The sequence below is a fragment of the Schistosoma haematobium genome, chromosome 1 (genome assembly GCF_000699445.3).
Source record: "Schistosoma haematobium chromosome 1, whole genome shotgun sequence".
Classification (NCBI taxonomy): Eukaryota; Metazoa; Platyhelminthes; class Trematoda; order Strigeidida; family Schistosomatidae; genus Schistosoma; species Schistosoma haematobium.
In genome coordinates, this window is record NC_067196.1 from 91,077,982 (window position 1) to 91,099,702 (window position 21,721).

At 37.1% G+C, this 21,721-nt stretch overlaps 1 protein-coding gene across 1 annotated transcript in view; it reads left to right on the plus strand.

The window, feature by feature from the left end:
• The first annotated feature begins 11,929 nt into the window (after window positions 1-11,929).
• MS3_00002453 (uncharacterized protein) overlaps window positions 11,930-21,721 on the plus strand; it is a 56,615-nt gene continuing 46,823 nt past the window's right edge. Inside the window, exons 1-4 of the mRNA XM_051210054.1 lie at window positions 11,930-12,341; window positions 15,119-15,220; window positions 17,236-17,549; window positions 20,275-20,397. Coding sequence (XP_051075542.1) covers window positions 15,142-15,220; window positions 17,236-17,549; window positions 20,275-20,397 — 516 coding nt within the window. The 5' untranslated portion in view covers window positions 11,930-12,341; window positions 15,119-15,141. The remainder of the gene's footprint in view (window positions 12,342-15,118; window positions 15,221-17,235; window positions 17,550-20,274; window positions 20,398-21,721) is intronic.

A 21,721-nucleotide genomic window follows, 5' to 3' on the forward strand; every position in this document is an offset into this window, starting at 1 on the left:
GATGATCTCAAAATAGTATACAGCTATAAGCCTGAGACACTAAGCGAAAGTGTATCCCAGACCCAAAAGGACCTCAATAACTTAACTATATGGAGTGAAAAATGGCAATTACCATTTAACCTCAACAAGTGCGGGATCATGCACTTTGGAAAGCATCCCTATAAACCGCGACTTCACTTAAATGAATGTAGAGTCCAAACACTCGAATCAGTACACGATTTAGGAATTAATTACACAGGAAGCCTAAACTTTGAAGAACATGCCTCCTCTATTATTTCTAAATCTAGACGGCTAATTGGTTATATAATGAAAAACTTTTTCACAACAGAGGGTAAACTTACTCTCTACAAAATATGTGTACGACCCTCCCTTGAATACTGCTCTTTTGTCTTCTCTAATATGAATATCGCAGACAAGATAAGAGTAGAAGATGTTCAAAGACGTTTCACACGTCAACTACTAGGATGTAACTCGAATCTCGATTACACAGAAAGATGTAAGCATCTATTTTTAGAACCTTTATGGCACCGTAGGCTAAAAAACAATTTAATATTTCTCTACAAAGCGATATATGGGCTCTCCTTTCTAACCTCCTGCCCGACTATCACCCACGACCCAGCCTATAGACTTAGAAACAACGCATATACACTACTTACCGTAAAACACCAAAAACAAATGCGTTGTAAGTTTTTTACAGTACGGTATAGTTTATTGTAGAACAGGCTGCCAATGCCTATCCGGAACTGTGATACGTTTACCAGATTCAAAAAGCTGATAACCCTATTTCTAGACTCCAAAGAGCTTCAACATTTCCTTGAACTCCCGCCCACCAATGAGGAACTTTATTACGGACCGCCTAGTATCTAGAAAGAACAAGATTATAACAAGTTCGACTGTTAATAATATGAATATAACCAAATCACAGAATACATGGCTTATCCTTTCCTATTATTCATTGTTTATTAATCATGGCCTTATGATCCTAACCCTCACTTTCAGTTCCCAAATGTCTACAGGTTAAATGTACATTATTCTTCCTAAAACTCATGCCTTTTTTTTCTACTGCAAGTAGACAGATAGCTCAATCTTATGGATGCTGATCTACTAAGGCCGACCATACAAAGCTAAAATTTGGCCACAAAGTCTTGTGAGTTTCTCAATGTTTTATTTGTCTTACCCTGAAATCTTTTTTCTTTCTTTCTACAATTTTATACCCTCTCATATCTTTTGATTTGCTATTAGTCCTTACTTCTTTAAACCATTAGTTATTTTCATAGCAGTGTGATATACTATATGGACATCTAACCCATGAAACAGACTTTTCAACTATCTGATTTGCTTGTAACATGGACCTAGTAGAGACAGTGTATTCCAACTATGGGCTTTGATTAAAGCAGTATTCATACTTACCATAAACGTAAGAAAGCCTAACATCACAAAAGGAGGGAGGGTGGCGTTACTGACCAGCAAACATGATGGTGGGGAGATAACTTCAATCCACCCATATCTGTAGGGCAGAACAATTTGTTTAATTACGGCTCCTTATGGTTTAGTGGGATGTCACGAACTTATGGTACTGATGCTGATTTATCACGCAAAATACCTCTTTAAATCGTGTTACGAACGTTGAAATCCTATTACAAGCAAAGTAGACAATTCGCTAATATACGAAGCCTACTCAAGACCCTATAATACCTGAAAAAAATAATACAAAAAAAAGAAAGGGACTGTAATAGCTTCGATAGAAAATGGAAGATAGCCAATTGTATATCACAATACTGTTTCTAGCACTATATTTTATTTTATAATCACACATAATCCCACACTCTCAGCTCCTTTCCGAATTGCCTCCTTTTGTCAGGCGTATGTCCACTCACACTTTGTTAACACTTATTTTCTTTAACCTATTAAAATGCCCTTTCTTAACAAATACCTTAATAAAAGAAAATTAGACTGAGTGATCATACCTTAAACATTCCTTCATGAATATTGGCTACTCTGTCTCTCGTCCTTTCTTTTACTTGCTCCCTCTTTCAGCCCCCTTGTGATTTTGAACGAAAGATTTTATCCTGCTCCATCCTCAAAGCCTTAGACACTCCAAAGGGACATAAGGTTGCGATTCCTAGAAGCTCTTATCTTCAATCGACCTATCCTTGACCATCAGTTGCACATTCTCAGCGCAACTTTCATGAAGCGCGCCAACTGTGATACTGATTAAAACCATCTACATTCATATCTTATAAATTATCAACCCAGCTAAGTAATTTACTACAGTATATATTGTATCATTTGTATCAATTTTATCTTGCCTGTAAACTGGCATGCCTCATGTAACGAACTGTTATTTGAGAATACATTATTATTATTATATCAACTGTCTACTTGCAGTAGAAAAAAAAGGCATGAGTTTTAGGAAGAATAATGTACATTTAACCTGTAGACATTTGGGAACTGAAAGTGAGGGTTAGGATCATAAGGCCATGATTAATAAACAATGAATAATAGGAAAGGATAAGCCATGTATTCTGTGATTTGGTTATATTCATATTATTAACAGTCGAACTTGTTATAATCTTGTTCTTTCTAGATACTAGGCGGTCCGTAATAAAGTTCCTCATTGGTGGGCGGGAGTTCAAGGAAATGTTGAAGCTCTTTGGAGTCTAGAAATAGGGTTATCAGCTTTTTGAATCTGGTAAACGTATCACAGTTCCGGATAGGCATTGGCAGCCTGTTCTACAATAAACTATACCGTACTGTAAAAAACTTACAACGCATTTGTTTTTGGTGTTTTACGGTAAGTAGTGTATATGCGTTGTTTCTAAGTCTATAGGCTGGGTCGTGGGTGATAGTCGGGCAGGAGGTTAGAAAGGAGAGCCCATATATCGCTTTGTAGAGAAATATTAAATTGTTTTTTAGCCTACGGTGCCATAAAGGTTCTAAAAATAGATGCTTACATCTTTCTGTGTAATCGAGATTCGAGTTACATCCTAGTAGTTGACGTGTGAAACGTCTTTGAACATCTTCTACTCTTATCTTGTCTGCGATATTCATATTAGAGAAGACAAAAGAGCAGTATTCAAGGGAGGGTCGTACACATATTTTGTAGAGAGTAAGTTTACCCTCTGTTGTGAAAAAGTTTTTCATTATATAACCAATTAGCCGTCTAGATTTAGAAATAATAGAGGAGGCATGTTCTTCAAAGTTTAGGCTTCCTGTGTAATTAATTCCTAAATCGTGTACTGATTCGAGTGTTTGGACTCTACATTCATTTAAGTGAAGTCGCGGTTTATAGGGATGCTTTCCAAAGTGCATGATCCCGCACTTGTTGAGGTTAAATGGTAATTGCCATTTTTCACTCCATATAGTTAAGTTATTGAGGTCCTTTTGGGTCTGGGATACACTTTCGCTTAGTGTCTCAGGCTTATAGCTGTATACTATTTTGAGATCATCAGCATATAAGCATGGTTTTCCAAATTCTATGGTGTTACATATATCGTTTATATACATAAGAAACAAAAGTGGACCTAATACGCTTCCCTGGATGACTCCACTGGTGATTGGTCTAGGGGACGAGAGACATTCATTGTACTTTACCATCTGTTTACGTTCTGTTAAGAACGAAGCAAATCATGAGTACAGTGGGTTGTGTATTCCGAAGGACTTTAGTTTGACGAGTAGTCTTTTGTGTAAGACCTTATCAAAGGCTTTCTTAATGTCTAGGAATAGGACTGATACAAGGAGTCCGCTGTCTCGTTTCAGAGTTATATCATTCAGGTATTCTACTAGACATGTATCGCATGATCTGGACCTAAGAAATCCATGCTGGGAGGTCGAGATGAGATTATTAGTTAGTAGATGTTGGACTACTGCCGCCTTAACTACTTTTTCCATCACTCTGGACACCACTATAGTTATGTTTATAGGCCGGTAATTTTCAACGTTTGCTTCAGGTCCTGTTTTAATTTTGGGAATAATATGTGTAGTTTTCCAGGCAGTAGGGTAACACGCTGAAGAGAGTGATATCGCGAATAGTTTGAGAAGCAAAACACACATATCATCACCCACGTTTTAGCATGCTAGATGGAATACCATCTGGTCCATTAGTGTAGGAGTGTTTCAATGTACTGATTGCTTTGGAGATATTTTGTACACTGAATTCTACATTAGTAATTTCACAGGGAGTTACTGGGATTGGTTCTGAATCATTAAATGGTTTTTCGTTAGTTAGTGAGAAACAAAAATGTTCACTAAATAATTCTATGACAAGTTTGGGATCTTCGTATACTTGTTTGCCTTTAATGAATATACTCCCTCTCGATTTAGAGCGTTTAAGTTTATTTTGTAGTAGTATGGTGAGTGCAGAGGAGTTATTATTAAGTTCAACTGCACGTTCTTCCTGTGCTACTGCTTTTTGTTTACTTATTGCCTCTGTTCGGACAAGTATTTCTGTCATCGTTATTAAAGAGGAAAAGTCATTTAAGTTATGGAATCGAGTACAATGTCTTTGAAGACGTCTTCTTGTACTGACCGGTATATAGAGATCTTTGGAGAACGTAGGTTTACAGTATTCTAAAGGTGCGATGTTGTTGATGATACTTTTGATGTTGTGATAAAATATATTGGTTAATGTGTCGGTATTTCTTGAGGTAAAGAAAGTTCTGCAATCAGTGCTTCTTAGGTAATTGTGGAAGTTATTCCAATCAACCTTGCGATAGTTTCTACGAAGTGTTACGGTTTTACTTCTACCGGTTGTGGTTTTTGACATTAAGGCTGCATATGACAATGTTATGATCACTACCTGGGAACGTTTTTCCAATATTCAAAGTATTGGGGATGAGGCCACCGGTAAAGACTAAGTCCAAGATGTTTTGATGTCTGGTAGGGCTATTGACATACTGAGTCCATTGTCCAAGCTCTAGACATTCAATAAATGATTCATATCGTCTGAAAAAATAATGCAAAATAAACGAAAGGGACTGTAATAGCTTCGATAGAAAATGGAAGATAGCCAATTGTATATCACAATACTGTTTCTAGCACTATATTTTATTTTATAATCACACATAATCCCACACTCTCAGCTCCTTTCCGAATTGCCTCCTTTTGTCAGGCGTATGTCCACTCACACTTTGTTAACACTTATTTTCTTTAACCTATTAAAATGCCCTTTCTTAACAAATACCTTAATAAAAGAAAATTAGACTGAGTGATCATACCTTAAACATTCCTTCATGAATATTGGCTACTCTGTCTCTCGTCCTTTCTTTTACTTGCTCCCTCTTTCAGCCCCCTTGTGATTTTGAACGAAAGATTTTATCCTGCTCCATCCTCAAAGCCTTAGACACTCCAAAGGGACATAAGGTTGCGATTCCTAGAAGCTCTTATCTTCAATCGACCTATCCTTGACCATCAGTTGCACATTCTCAGCGCAACTTTCATGAAGCGCGCCAACTGTGATACTGATTAAAACCATCTACATTCATATCTTATAAATTATCAACCCAGCTAAGTAATTTACTACAGTATATATTGTATCATTTGTATCAATTTTATCTTGCCTGTAAACTGGCATGCCTCATGTAACGAACTGTTATTTGAGAATACATTATTATTATTATATCAACTGTGTAATGTTAATAATCAGATCTGTTTAAATCTGAGAGTTTATTAAACCGTTTCAGTGAGGTCTACTTTACGGGTATTGCTAACACGAAGTGTCATATCAGTGTGCGATATTTTATGTCGTGACCACACTGCAAAAATACGGGCTGTAAGTCTTTTAAATGTGGCTTGGCAAGTGTTCTTGAATTGATCATTACCTCCAGATCCGGTAAGACATTAGGCCCCGATGAGTTAAATCCACGACTACTGTTATTCCCCGCATATATTACTTCATGGCCCCTTGGGATGTTATCCAACATGTTTCTTCCTCACTTTCAACTCCTGAGAGACTTGAAAGACGTTACACTTACTTACTTGCTCACTAGGTAAAAAGATACAGATCGTAGTTTACTACCGATATGTCAGGTTAACCTGCAAAGTAGTTAAGTTACTTGAAAAGATAAGTCAGGTTAATTTGCTCAATCAAATAAAATCATAAAATCTGTTACCGCCTGAGTAACATGGGTTTTGAAATGTGCATTATTTCTTAACTAACTTTTGAAAGAGGATGGGACATTGACCCAATATAATGGATTATCTCGTGTCATAATATATATAGGTTTTGGAGAAAAATTGACAAAGTTTCTTACTTAAGGCTTATACAGAAGCTTTCATGCTTTGAAATAACAGGCGCCATACAAAAAGAGGTGAAGATAACAGATTAAGATATTCATAAGTTCTTTGTCTCGCACAAGATAGATGTGGTGCCATAGCAGAACAAACATACTGACAGGGCAAGAAACAGTAGTTAACTGTACTTCGGTCGTACATGATAAGATGGTGCGACAAAGTTGTTTGTACATAATAGAAATTACAATAAAATCCGATTGAGCAGGAAAACTTTGACCTGCTAGCATAATTTAAAGCCACACATCACAGTTAATACATAACCTGGCATACACCATTGTGACGACCATATAAGACGGTCTCTTTGGAGAGTGGCATTGACAAGTGAAGCCTTACCAGACTAGTGTATCATAGAAAAGAATAAGTATGGAACGTGATCCGATATATGGTCAATGAATATTCAGCTTTAGTCATTCTTGACCATGACAATGTTCGGTAAACTTCTCAACGTTCAATGATCCCTTGCTTAACGTAGAAACGGTTCGGCTTGACCGATTATTTGCCTAGAGCTCAGTTAAATTTCACTCTGCCCAAAAAACTAAAAGCTTGTCGAAGATAAAGTTCATACAATCATTTTAAATGAGCACATAAGGACAAGTTTAAAAGGATTAACTGAGAACTTCGAAAACGTTAGATCTCTTCATAATCATAAAATAAAGGAATTTGGAAAATTCAATAGGCCCGGAGCCGTATAAATGGTCTACACATGAAATATAGTCAAAATACTATCATAAACGCCACCTAAAGTATGTATTTCAAGGATTACTTAAATAAGCCTGTTGCTCCTAACAGAGCATAGACGGCCGACCAGCATTCTTCAGTCCACTCTGTCCTGGGCTTTCTTTTCTAGTTCTATCCAATTTTTCTTCACTCTTCTCATGTTTGTCTCCATTTCCCGATGTAATATGTTCTTTGGTCTTCATCATCTCCTTCGGCCTCGGAGATTTCATGTGAGAGCTTGCCTTGTGACGCAGCAGGCTGCTTTCTTCAATATGTTTCCTATCGACTTCCACCACTTCTTCCTGATTTCTTCCTCCACTAGGATTCGGTTTGTTCTTTCCCACAGTGGATTATTGCTGATAGTGTCTGACCAACGGATCCGAAGTATTTTACGTAGACAACGCCTACCTACTATTACTCGAATTTATTTCTTCTTTTTGAATTGAGTTCCATCCCTCATTTCTTTTACTGCAATAGAGATTACAATTAAGAGAACTTTTAAAGTTATACAACTAACTAGTCATCGAGTTTCTGAAAAGTTTAATTATTATGTTTTCTTTCAGGCTAATATATGCCAGTACTACTATTAAGAATTCGAAAGATTTACTGTACACAATTATTTTAAGTTCCGAATGTTCTTCAGTTGTAGATGTACTGTTCTTGCTTTGCCGATCAACGCCTTTACTTCTGCATCAGATCCACCGTGTTCATCAATCATGCTGCCCAGATATGTGAAGATTTTTACATCTTCCAAATCTTCTCCGTCATTTGTGATTGGATTGTTGCATGATGTGTTGTATCGGAGAATCTTGCTTTTCCCTTTGTGTATATTGAGACTAACTGCTGTTTAGGATGCTACTACACTGTTCGTCTTCTCCTTCATTTATATTAGCGTTTGCGACAGAAAAGTCAGATCATCTGCGAAGTCTAGATTCGCTCGACTGCATAAACTGATGATTCACGCGAATGATAATGCTGTCAAACCATTAATTGAACTGAACAGGTTTTAAATCGTGGAATCCTTAAACAGCCGATTGATGTACTGAAAACTATGGTCGCGTTCGTGGAGAATTTTCGAGTACGTTTAGATATTTTCCAAACCCGTATTGCATACAAAGAAACCGAAAATGTAATTAAAATGACTGTCGTGTAATAAGGAAATCGAGTCATGATTTACCGTGTGAAATAATAGCAAATACAATGAGTATAGTAAACATTAATTAAAATGGTAGCCACCAATGTGACTAAAGTTTAGAGGGTTCAGATAACGCGGACATTTCGTAAAAGGATAGTACAAAGAGCTTATTACCTAGCGTTAAGTGACAAATTGTCCACTTAGGACACGGAATAAAATTGCTCGTGTACATGCAATATGTTTTAACACAGTATGTCTACTAACGAGTCATAAATGTAAATGATTTCGACTGAAAGTTGACGGCAGTGACAGAATATATAACTACTTTACGTCAAAGCGACTACGAAATGTTATCACGCATCATAAATATAGTACAAAATGATCTAATGAAATTATGAAACTTGCCTGGATTACTCTCGCTTCTAAGTAATGAAGAAATGAAGTAGACAGCGGTTCAAGTCTGGATTATATATGAAGTACTGTTGAATAAATTCTTGGATTAACACGGCATTGTAGACTAAATTTGTATAAGTCCAGAATTAATTTAAGCCGAATACGTAGCATTGCTTGACGGACAGTCTAAACGAGATCTAAGATTGCAGAAAATTTGTAGTTCAAACTCACCGTAAATTTCTAGCATTCGTATTTGCTGTATGGCTATGAAACTCAGCAATTGGAAATTAGGCAGGCGGCCATCAAAAAAGTAAAACATTCTAGTTGATAGTGGTTAAGCAGAAAGGTGAATTTATGGTCGACAGTTAATCTTGTTTTGCTTATACCAGTGAGTAAGCTACAAACAGATGCACGTTCGTGTTGCCTTTTGGCTATACTCACTAGTTGATGTTTTGACAGACATATTACACAGGAGCATTTGCATCCTGCTAATGCTTGTTAAAGAACCGCGATAGCCCATTATAATCGTAGTTGATTAGTTAGTTCTATCGACTGAACTAATTATTAAGTTTAAATACCAACCAACATTGATATGAAGCAACGAAAGTTCACAGTAATAGATTAACATATGCGATGATAAAAGTGAAAAAGAATAAGTATAGAACACAATAATAAAGATTATAATGATAGGTTGCGTTATTCGAAGTCTTGCTCACCAGTGTAGGTCACCAACGTAGATGATCCATGTCGAAATGTTTGGAGGCCTACTGAAGTTAAACGTGAATGGTGTGACAAACTAGGTAACGTCGAAGTCACACCTTGTGGTCAGCACCTTACGTAGACTACCCCATAGACACATCAAGGTACTGTAGATGCTTTGAAGACTGTACAACACAGAGGACGTTATTACAGAAATATATTAGTTAAAGTAGATAGAAGCGAAATTAATACTCCTGCCGCATGGGCCAGTCCATGGCATACGATTAACTGATGCGCGTTGGTTGTCCTTCCTCATCAAGATTCCAAAGAAAGGAGATCTGAGCAAATGTGAAAACTACAGAGGCATTACACTACTGTCAATACCAGGGAAAGTCTTCAACAGGGTGTTGCTGAACCGGATGAAGGATGCAGTAGATGCCCAACTTCGAGATCAACAAGCTGGATTCCGAAAGGATCGGTCGTGCACAGACCAAATTGCAACACTACGGATCATCGTCGAACAATCAGTTGAGTGGAACTCGTCACTATACATCAACTTCATTGATTATGAGAAGGCATTCGACAGTGTAGATAGGAGGACATTATGGAAACTTCTTCGACACTACGGAGTTCCTGAGAAGATTGTCAATATTATCCGGAACTCATACGACGGACTACAGTGCAAAGTAGTGCATGGAGGACAGCTGACAGATGCATTCCAAGTAAGGACCGGAGTCAGACAAGGCTGTTTACTCTCTCCCTTCCTCTTTCTTCTGGTGGTCGACTGGATTATGAAGACCTCGACATCTGAAGGAAAACACGGAATACAATGGACAGCTCAGAACCAATTAGACGATCTGGACTTCGCAGATGACCTAGCCCTCCTATCACGTACACGTGAACAGATTCAGATAAAGACAGCCAATGTAGCAGCAGTCTCTGCATCAGTAGGCCTCAGCATACACAAAGGGAAAACCAAGGTCCTCAAATTCAAAGCGGAGAACAGCAATCCAATCACCCTTGATGGCGAAACTCTGGAAGATGTAGAATCCTTCACATATCTGGGAAGCATCGTCGATAGACATGGAGGTTCAGATGCAGACGTAAAGGCGAGGATTGGCAAAGCAAGGGCCGCATTCCTACAATTGAAGAACATATGGAACTCAAAACAACTTTCAACCAATATCAAAGTGAGAATCTTCAATACGAACGTCAAGGCAATTCTACTGTATGGAGCTGAAACTTGGAGAACTACAACAACCACAATCAAGAAAGTACAAGTATTTATAAATAGCTGTCTACGCAAGATACTCAACATCCATTGGCCGGATACCATCAGCAATAGCCTTGTGTGGGAGAGAACAAACCAACTTCCAGCTGAAGAGGAAATTAGGAAAAGACGATGGAAATGGATAGGACATACATTACGCAAATCGTCAAACTGCATCACGAGGCAAGCTCTAACTTGGAATCCTGAAGGGAAGCGGAAAAGAGGAAGGCCAAAGAACACATTACGTCGGATAATAGAAGCAGATATGAAAAGGATGAATTACAACTGGAAGGAGCTGGAAAGGATTGCCCAGGACAGGGTTGGATGGAGAATGCTGGTGAGCGACCTATGCTCCTTCACGAGGAGTAACAGGTGTAAGTAAGTAAGTAAGTTGGTTGTCCTTGACCTTGACGAGGATCGATGATTTACTCGATAATCAACGACCCAACTGCAGAATAAATTGTCTAGGGCTCAGTGGAATTTCACTGGCACTGCAATTTCATCGAGTTTGATTTAAATTGGTAAGTTATATCCAACAATTTCTCCAGCAGTAAGCTACTTATCACAAGGATGGAACATAGCTCAGCATTGCAAGTGCTTGAAACCCTTAAGTTTCCGTTCGAACCAAGGGTTTTTTCGACGTTTAATACCCAAAAATGAATAGTATGAACTAGAAGCAGACTGGCCGTTTGATATTATTTTTTTATTGATGAATCAAAACTTAAGTTTAGAACTGTATTTAATTCTCTAACGTCGATTTTTATACAATGGGCAACCAATTATTATGAAACTATCAAATAAACACCGTGAGTGAGGAAACCAAGAAACTTATTAACTATGAAAAACGACTTTAAAACCCCTTTAGCTACTATGATAGACATGTGTGCTCTGTGCAAAAGAGATCTTACCGTCGGTTTTAAGAATAAGGCGATTGACAGACACGTAGTGCTAAGAAACTGGGTATAACTCAATAGTTCCCTTAGATATAAAGGGATTTTTACTGATTAGATACTTTATTTAAAGAGCCACAGTCTCTGGCAGTGATTCATTAACTGACCTTAATAAGACAAACTGCATCAAGCACTGATTATAAGAAGTTGAAAAAAATAAAATGACTAATGAAAATTTTACTATTATCTATACAGTTCCAACACTTCTTTTCCACTCAAACACTGTGGAAGTACGAGCGTCACTTGGAGTCAACGTAGGAGTGCAATGCGATTAAACAAGTGTTAATGGTTATAATATACCATTTTCTTTGATATAACCACTCCTGGAATCGCCAAAAGTCTCCAAGTTCGATGTGGTTTACTTAAATGCAGGATAAGATACAAACGGACAACTTTTCTTTCTAAATTTGAAGTTCGCATGCTTGTTCGTTATAATTTTTAGTAACCTTGAAAACCATAACATTCGTAGCACGTCATTATTTGAAATATGTCAGACGATAAGTCTATTCATCGGATTAATGGGATTGAATTAACAAAGGAGATTGTTTGGGAAGACTGAACTTTGAAGCTCCTGTTTAGAACTATACAGAAATTACTACTGAGATATTTTAGTTGCTATTTACCTCATATAAGATTGAAGCATTTACGTCAACGTATCATTGGATTGTGACCGACGTCATGTTTGTGTAGTCTCTAGTGAATGTCAACTCCTGTCGGGGAAGCTGCAATGTGGTCATCGATCTAGGTGACATCTATGTACAATTAAATGTATCGTTCTTTCTTCCTATAACTATACTCTTTCGTGATAAATTTGCTGATTCGTTGATATTTATCACTCGAGTACATCGTCCAGAATACCCTGGTATCAATGTCGTTTAGGAAAGAGGTACCAAGTTATATGTAATATATATATGCATTCTCAAGTTTATTTACGAAAAGTTGAGCCCTTCTTTTTCTTGGTTTATTTGCAAATGGCTACTAACGCTTCGGTTAGTTTGTATGTCTGACTATAGTGCCATTTTTTACGATTACTTCATATTACAAATTTCTACAATCTGCACTTCAAATTTCGAATCAAAATTTGGGTTGATAGTTCGATAAAAATCAAGCCATTTAGCCGGAACACTGACTTTGATGAAATTACGGTTTCTTGTTCGCTCGTATCAGTAGTCACCATTCCTGGACAATCGAGACCACAAATCAATATAAGTTGTGAAAGAGTCACATTAGATGAATTATTTATTAAGTGTATAATTCGTAAATATCAGTTTCAGTTTTCAGTTTCAGTTTGGGAAGGACAGGAGGCTCGATGGCCTATGTTAGTCCTGGCAATGGTGGTCTCTCAGTTGATCCAACTTTCTTTTGAAAGAGTCGACGGATGGAGCCTCAACCACGTACTGAGGTAGTGAATTCCACTCGTTGATGATTCGGTGGGAAAGTCGATAGTCAGCTGACAAGTAATTTGTTCTCGGCTTGTGAAATTTTTTGGAGTGTCCTCGTAAATTCTCTGTTTTGGAAGACAAGAAAGATGAGGGCATGTTAGGTGCAAATTTACCACTAAGCAATTTGTAGACTGTAATCAAGTCGCCTCTAGCTCTGCGATATGACAACGGGAAAAGGTTCAGCTTGGCCAGTCGAGATTCATACGGAAGCTTCGCTATTCCGGGAACCAGCTTAGTCGCCGTTCTCTGAACCTTTTCCAGAAGCTCACTGTCTTTTTTTAAGCAGGGGCTAGCCGCTTGTATGCAGTACTCAGGTTTGGGACGTACGAACACTGTATACAAAGTCAAAAACGTTTTGGCGTCGACATGACTAAAAGCTCTACGTATTGACCATAAGGTTCTAAAACCTTTGGCGGCTATTGCACGGCAGTGTTTAGTAATCTTTAGGTCTTGGCTAACGATAACTCCTAAGTCATTATATGTCTGGACGACAGGTAGCTCAGTGTTACTCATCGTGTATGTATCTGTACCTTGATGACCGATATTCACCACAACACACTTGGAAGTATTTACCGGCAACTGCCAGGTTTGAGACCATTCAGGTCACGTCTTCAGGTCATTTCGAAGTTCTAAGCTATCACTCTTACAACGTATCGTTCTCCATATCTTGACATCGTCAGCATATAGCAAGACCGATGATGATAGGAGACAAGGAAGGTCATTTTCATACAAGAGGAACAGCACTGGCCCCAAAACTGTACCCTGGGGCACTCCACTAAGCACAGTTTCCCAGCTAGATAACTTTGAGTTCACCCTTACTCTTTGTCGACGCCCAACTAAGAAGTCTTTTGTCCACATCAATAAATTGCCTCCAATCCCGACTTTCCTTAACTTATATAACAGCCGGTTGTGCGGAACTTTATCAAAAGCTTTACTGAAATCAATGAAGGCGACGTCTACAGGTAGCTTTTGGTCCTTAAGAGCGCACCAGCTTTCACGAGCCACTAATAGGTTAGTGAGACAAGAATAACCTATTCTGAAACCGTGCTGCTTCTCCGAGAGGATCCGGTTTTTATCGAGATACTTAAACAGCTCCTTCCGAATAATCTTTTCTAATATTTTAACAACCACACTAGTTAGGCTAACGGGGCGGTAGTTCTCAGGTTTGTGTTTCGTGCCTGTTTTGAAGACAGGACTTACTATGGCGTTTTTCCAATCTTTCGGTAAGCGATACTGAGATTTTGACTCATCAGTCCCCAGTAACCTAAATCTATCCCACATTTTCATTTTCTTACGGAGAAGGATACGGACCTCCCTACTGAACCATAGTGGCGAGTTTTTCGGCCCCTTTGGTACAGTCCAAGGGATGTGAGGTGTGGTAACTTTTAAGTCTGAATTTCGAAATGCATCCCAGGCCGTTTCAATGGAGGACTCTGGATCCATTGTCCAATCTATTAACGATGTTGAGTGCATGATATCTGGTATGTTTGCTTTGCAGACGTTGGGTCTGGACTGGACTGACGCGTGCTCATGACTGGCAGTTATATGGAAGTCGAAAGTTAAAACTGCGTGGTCACTTTTACCTAGGGGTGGCATATGATGGAGGTTCACAACATCATCCTCATAGTTAGTCAGTATAAGATCTAATAAAGATGATTCAGTGTCCGGATCGTACCTTGTCGCTTCATAAATATCTTGTTAAAATTCTACATAGGTTGAATAATTAACTAAATAATATCAAATACGTGACATTTATTTTTGTATGACCGATAGTAAAACAAATGTAATATGATATAAATGGTTTGAAGTTCATGATTAAGCTTTATCCATAATCTGGATAAAGTGTTTACCCTGATATAGAGCTAGCTATGATATAAGATCTTATTTTCTTTTGGGTTTCAGATAGGCTTTACTAACGAACTTCAATTAGCACAATACATGGGATGCTTCATTTTGACCACCTTCAAATAATTAGTGTCAATTAAAGTACATTGATACATAGAGTAAGGCAAGTCACTGGTTGCTTGATCAGAACACTGGTCAATACAAAATAGCTAAACAAAACCGAACCGAATAATATTAACCAATCAATCAGTATAAAGTTGAAGCTAGCTACAATTTTACTCTGCTGATAATTAGGTTGTATTATATACAATAATGTTTCGTTATATATATATATACGCTAGTGATTGTTCCATTTATGATTTCTATATGTCCATAGTGAAGTTCACCTACACTCCAAGAATGACAAAAGTTTATGATGTGGGCTATTTCAAAACTTGTTCATTGAACAGTTATGGAGAAACAATGACAAAATGTAAAGGTAAATCTAAAGGTCAGGTTAATAATAATTATTTTTATTGTTTCATGAACCTTGAGTAGTTTGTACATTGAATTTTGTGTAATTGTCAATTTACAAATGGACATAAAGTATTTATTTTATTGCTGAAGATTTTAGAACTTTTAGTGACCCGGGATCTGACTCCAGTTATATCGTATGTTTGATTCCTGTCGAAATATATATATATATATATATATATATATATATATATATATCGTCAATCCTCGTATGCAATAATTGACTTAGATCGCTTTGGTGAATAAAGGAATTAAATAAGTTGAATACGAGAATGGATGTTTGAATACATATATTTTGTACACTCACTGATTTGAGCAGACAACCAGAGGGACGAAGCAGAGAGAAGAGAGGGAAGCAGAACGACGCGCAGTGAAGGCGTGTGAGTCACCTCCATTCAATTAAGCGTTAGTCAGTATTTATAGTCACACAAAAATAAGCTACAGACATTTGATAATTAGATTAAGAAGTGTACACACATATGCGCTTATATAAAAACAGTCAATACTGATAAGTGAATAATTGACAAGGTCAACATATGACTCAAATAGAATGGATAAATTGGACTAAAATAAGTTATATGAGCTTAACATAGTAACCGACACTGCAAGCTCACTAAATAATAAAGTCAATTCAATAAAACTTTCATTCATTACTCGCTAGTAGTACACAACTCTGTCCTAAGTCTTTTTACTGTAATTTCAGGAATTAATTTATTATAATTGATAAATAATCCTAGCAAAGTATACAAGCATTAATCAAAGGCTCATAACTGATATAATGTGATGATTATGAGTATTTGAATTATTGTACGAATTAGTAGTCCCAGAAATAACGCAATTTAACCAAGAAGAACTAGATGAGCACGAAAAACGTATTGTATTTGGAATTCGAAACCAAGCAGTTATCAAGTACAAGGAAATCGTTAGTTCATACAAACACCATGTACAGTCAAAAGTTAACTGAACTAAAGAACAAAATATGTTTTGTGTATCTATGGCATAATATAACGCAATGCAAAATATTTATAGATGCTTCGGAAAATTTAGCTTACTTATTCAGTAATTTTCTCAATTATATCTATAAAGTCGGTTAACTGGGGACAACAAACAACTTTACATAAACATGTCAGTCCAGGTTGTCAAAGTTCATATCTTCTTTTCAAGCGAAGAAATTGGCAAGAGCCAACACCGTTGTGATAAAAAAACTGAACATGGAAATATAGTTTGACAACAACAAATGAAACTACAAAACGCACAATATAGGACAGAATTATGTTCTTACGTCTTTGCTGTCCCTACTAAAAGCAAGTATGTTAACTCAGTTACCGTATATAACCAATGATCAATAGCCCGTCCGAAGTTCTCACTTATCCCCATACCGGTACAAAATGTCCGCCCAGTGCTTCCAAGTTTTTAATGATAGTCTAACGTTGATCAATTCATAATCTCGATTAAATTATTTGTTTAATGGATATATATGATAGATAAATAGATAGACAAAGAATTAATTAATTTTACATTTCTATTGTTGACTTGCAGATATTATAATCTAGTAATTTCAAGCAAAAGATTTTCGAAAATTATCATTGTTTTCATCTATTCAAGGACTCTTCGGTTTTGAAATCAGAAGATAACATTTTCATTGGTTCCGATGACAGTTAACCCTAAATATAAGTTTCATACTAGTTAGCATGCATTAGGAAAGTGTACCTGAATGTAGCATCAATTCCTCCGAAAATTGGTGATATGACTTAGTAATAAGTGTTAACTAGCTCGAAATCTTGGTTTATAGTACTCTATTAATTAAGTCTAGCAACAACATAATGTCAATCTACTTAGATACATTACAACTTGACCAATTAGACAAACATCATATTGGTTACTACTCAGTGATTAAACAATGTAAAAGTTTATATTTTGTATATTTTCATTATAACAACAAATTTATAGTAGGATACTTTAATTCAATCTTTACTTCAGATGTAAATATACAACTTTCAGCAAACTACTGTACATTCCCAATAACACAAATTGGTGAATTGCAACATCAGATAGTGAATATAATAAATCATTCAGACTGTTCAACAGTCTATGAATTATTAACTGGTCAATCAAAAATTTATACAAATAAAAATGATCAATCATGTACTATTGTATCTACAGTATTTCCAATAATAAAAGGTTTATCAAATGGTATTATTAAATCAAAAGAAACACTACAATTGATTATTGGCTTTTGTCCACAAGTAGCAGGTCATTTTTATCGTCGATTTACTTTGTTAGTCTGTAATCAAGTATGTACTTTTATTATTATTATTATTATCATTATTGTTTTTATTTGGTTATGAGGCGCCCATAATGTTTAACAGTGGAATATTGATTCTAAAGACTGATAAATGCTCAACGATATTAAGTGTGTCTATTAGTACACTCAAATGCCCTGGTACAGCCGATAGCGGGGAGAGTCAGCTCTTCCTTTCCAAATGCTCTCATATGGCCACTTGCATACAACCACTGACAAGGAAGTCCTACTCACTGCCTTCTCGCGGCACTACTGTTGTTTACGAAAATGAGAGGTCAAAAAGTGAATGTACGGCGTTTAAATGGGTTGGTAGATATGGAAGATTCACCTAGGGGAGTTGGACAACCCAGATTCAAAATCAATCGTGCACATGGGATCCAGGGTCTTGAGAGAACAAATAGCGTATGAACCAATCGTTGATAACCAGCTATCATGGGACTGCATCTCCTGACATTGCTCCACGGCCTTGTGGATCAGACTTTAGGTCAAAGGCTCCGGGTGTGACTCACTAAAAAAACTAGCTGCGTCGGTTTACTTCTCGGTTCGGTTGGTAAATTTATACATGAATCAGTAATATTCCTAGAGTACCAAGTTGCTATTTTATTACTGCTTTTTTTCATAGCTTACTTTACATTTTAAGCAAGGATGGATGGTGACTAGCAGCGGAATTAAAGACGCACGTTTCGTCGCATTCAGGACTTGGCAGTTTTATGTTTATTTATCCTAGAGTTGATGTTCACTGCGACACTCGAACCCAGTGACTTTATCTTCAATTGTCATCGTATTATCTACTAAGCTACTGAGTCCAGATAGCCGCTTGCTTGTACAATGGGGTGAAGTTTAAATTCATTTTGTATTGGATGTTTATATCTTTCCACCGATATTTATGACTGCAATCGATCAGTCTGTTGTTGGTATATGTGCATCTTATGCGGATTTCCCCGATATTGCTTTAAGTCACAAGTTTTCGTTGGTCAATGTGATCGACTTTGAGTAACAAATCTGAAGGATAAACGTTATCGCACAAGACTGACGGCCCTAGGTTCAAATCCTGTGTGCGGGATTGTGGATGCACACTACTGAGGAGTCCCATACTAGAACGAAACGGCCGTCAAGTGCTTCCAGGTTTTCCATGAGTGTCTAGCTTTAATCGATTCATGAATTAAATTCATAGAATCTAAGGTATTCAATCATTACCACTATGTACACCACAAATTTTTAATGGGTATTTATCGCATAAATCTCATGATCACTGTCTCTATTATAATCATTGATCTTGATTAACTGAAGTATAATAAGATAATCGTTAACCTATTATCCCATATATTTCGTTTTTCTTTCGAAAAAAGACATTTTTAAACATCTACTGTCAATAGATCTAAAGGCCATTAGGATAGTGACTCTACATAGAAGTTCAATACTAGTTAAATCGGCTTTTTAACTGCTCTATTGGTCTGATACATCTAGAAACTTTTATACCATCGAATTCCTTCACTTGACATTTTATCCTCTTAACGTTTTAATTTAAAGTTTTATAATTCCAGCCGATGTAACCAATGTAAAATATTCTTCAAGGCGGCTGGATTTATTTATATTTCACATGTACAAACCATTCAACTTACTTACTTACACCTTTTACTCCATCAGCACCCTCAGTTCTACCTTGCCTGGGCAATACTTTCCAGTTCTTTCCAGTTACTATTCATCTTTTTCATATCTGATTCTATTTCCCGACGTAATGTGTTCTTTGGCCTTGTACTTTCCTGCTTCTCTTCAGGATTACAAGTTAGAGCTTACATCGTGATGCAGTTTGATGATTTGCGTAATGTATGTCCTGTCCATTTCAATAGTTTTTTCCTAATTTCTTCTTCAGCTCGAAGTTGGTTTGTTCTCTCCCACAGAAGGGTGTTGCTGATAGTATCCGGTCAACGGACGTTGAGTATCTTGTGTAGACAAATTTTGATAAATAACTGTACATTTTTGATGATGGTTGTTGTAGTTCCCCAAGTTTCAGCCCCCTTACAGTAGGACTGTCTTGACGTTCGTATTGAAAATTCTTACTTTGATATTGGTTGGAAGTTGTTTGGAGTTCCATATGTTCTTCAATTGTAGGAATGTGGCCCTTGCTCTGCTAATCCTCACCTTTACGTCTTCGTTCATATCCTCCTTGTTCATCGATGATGCTTTCCAGGTACGTGAGGGATTCTACATCTTCCAGGGTCTCTCCATCAAGTGTGACTGGGTTGTTCTCCTTGTTGTATGTGAGAAACTTGGTTTTTCATTTGTGTATGTTAAGGCCTATTGATGCAGATGCTTCTGCTACACTAGTTGTCCCCGACTTCATTTGTTGGTGTGTATAGAATGGCAGAGCTAGATGATCTGCAAAGTCCAAATCTTATAATTGATTCTGAACTGTTTCTTTAATTTGTTTAATCTGGTTGGCGTTTTTTCTACCAAGATTTTCTTCTACGGGATGTGGTTACCGACTTCATGCCCTTCCCTTCTCCTTTGGGTGGGTTTAGGACCGGCAGTAACTATAAGAGAGCTACAGGTGGGTTTAACTTACTAATCTTTACTAAAAGATGATCACTGAACCATTTCCAGTCAGATACCATATTTCAGAACTTACCATATCATTTATGAATTAACATTGTTAACTGAATTGTTGTTTTTCTTTTGTGTGTGTGTGTGCAATTTACAATGAATAAATTTCAAAGGAACCACAATTTTTGCATTTACTTGGTACTTGTCATGATTTAATTGAAAGACCACCTCATTTAAAACCAAAACATTTAATGAATATGGAATTATGCAATCAACAATTGGACAATCAAATAGATGTAAGTTTGTTTAATTTAATTATTATAAGCCTATTTCTAATTGATTTCATGGTCAATCGAAAGCATAAACTTATTTAGTTAACATGGAAACAATATCATTCAAGTGTTCTTGTGTAAACTGATTTAATCTTTAGATGGTGTTTTTCATATATTGACCTAAAAATGGGGTACTATTGAAGACTAGACAGTATTGGAAAAGTGTTTTGTCATATGGACGAACTCTTATATATTAAACATTTACGACTCCAGCAGACATTCAACTCAGGATTTTCATGTCTTGTGACGTGTGTTTAAACTCCCAACCGTTGTTGCTACCTTGATGTGGTGGTTGGGCTTGTCTATCTTGATGAAGCAGTCGAGCTATATTGGCTGCAACAATCGTTCCTCAAGATCCTACCATGCCAGACAGGTCGGTCGAAGGGCGGTAAAACTAAAAGCGACAAACCCAAGGTCCGAAGGCCAAGTCGTACTGCTTACTGTACAGAAGTGTGACGGCAGTAAGGTGTTCCCTTCAGACAACCAGCATAACAGCGATGCTGCCTTTCCATAGGGAGGGGTGGGGTTAGAAAATGTCGATCCGAAAAATGCGCACCTGGCTTTAGCCCATAGATATCCGCCTCTGGCAGTAAGGTCTCAACAATTAAAGAGCTAGCACGAAAATTACTCACATAAAGGTCGTGTGTGACCAACCTCAAGCAGTTGTCCTTTGTGCACTGCAGTCACGCTCTCAGGTCACTAATACCATCCTTAACCCAATTTCTCTTTCAGGTACCTTCAGAAGAACCCTTCCACGGTCTGGGCAATAGGAAAGTGATAACTGCCCTCATACCTCTAACAGCACTCAAGACCACTGATCGTGTTTAAACATTAAACCACTGGTTGGTATTCAATGGTATACATTTTCAAACCCAATATATTCGTGATATGGGACGAAGTCATCTAATCCTAGTGGTGAAAACTGCTTTACTACTGATATGTTTGTCCAGTACAACCTGATTTCAATTGTACCATAACACTGTCCAATTTAATCTTGATGTGATGGTTTAGCTTGCCTAACGCGATTACTATATCAAAGCAGATTAGTTGAAATAAATATTAGGTAGGACGGGTATGTAGCACATGCATTATCGACCCCTGAATGTACGGTACTGAGGTTAGATTTGAAAGTATGATGTTAATATCAGCCTCATAGTTCTGTTCTCTAAACTCTATGTTGATCCATTAAGATCAAAACAATCATCATCATCATCATTAATTCAGATTATTTTTCTAGACATTTCAAGGAAAATAATTATACTACATCTCATATACAATGGATGAAATA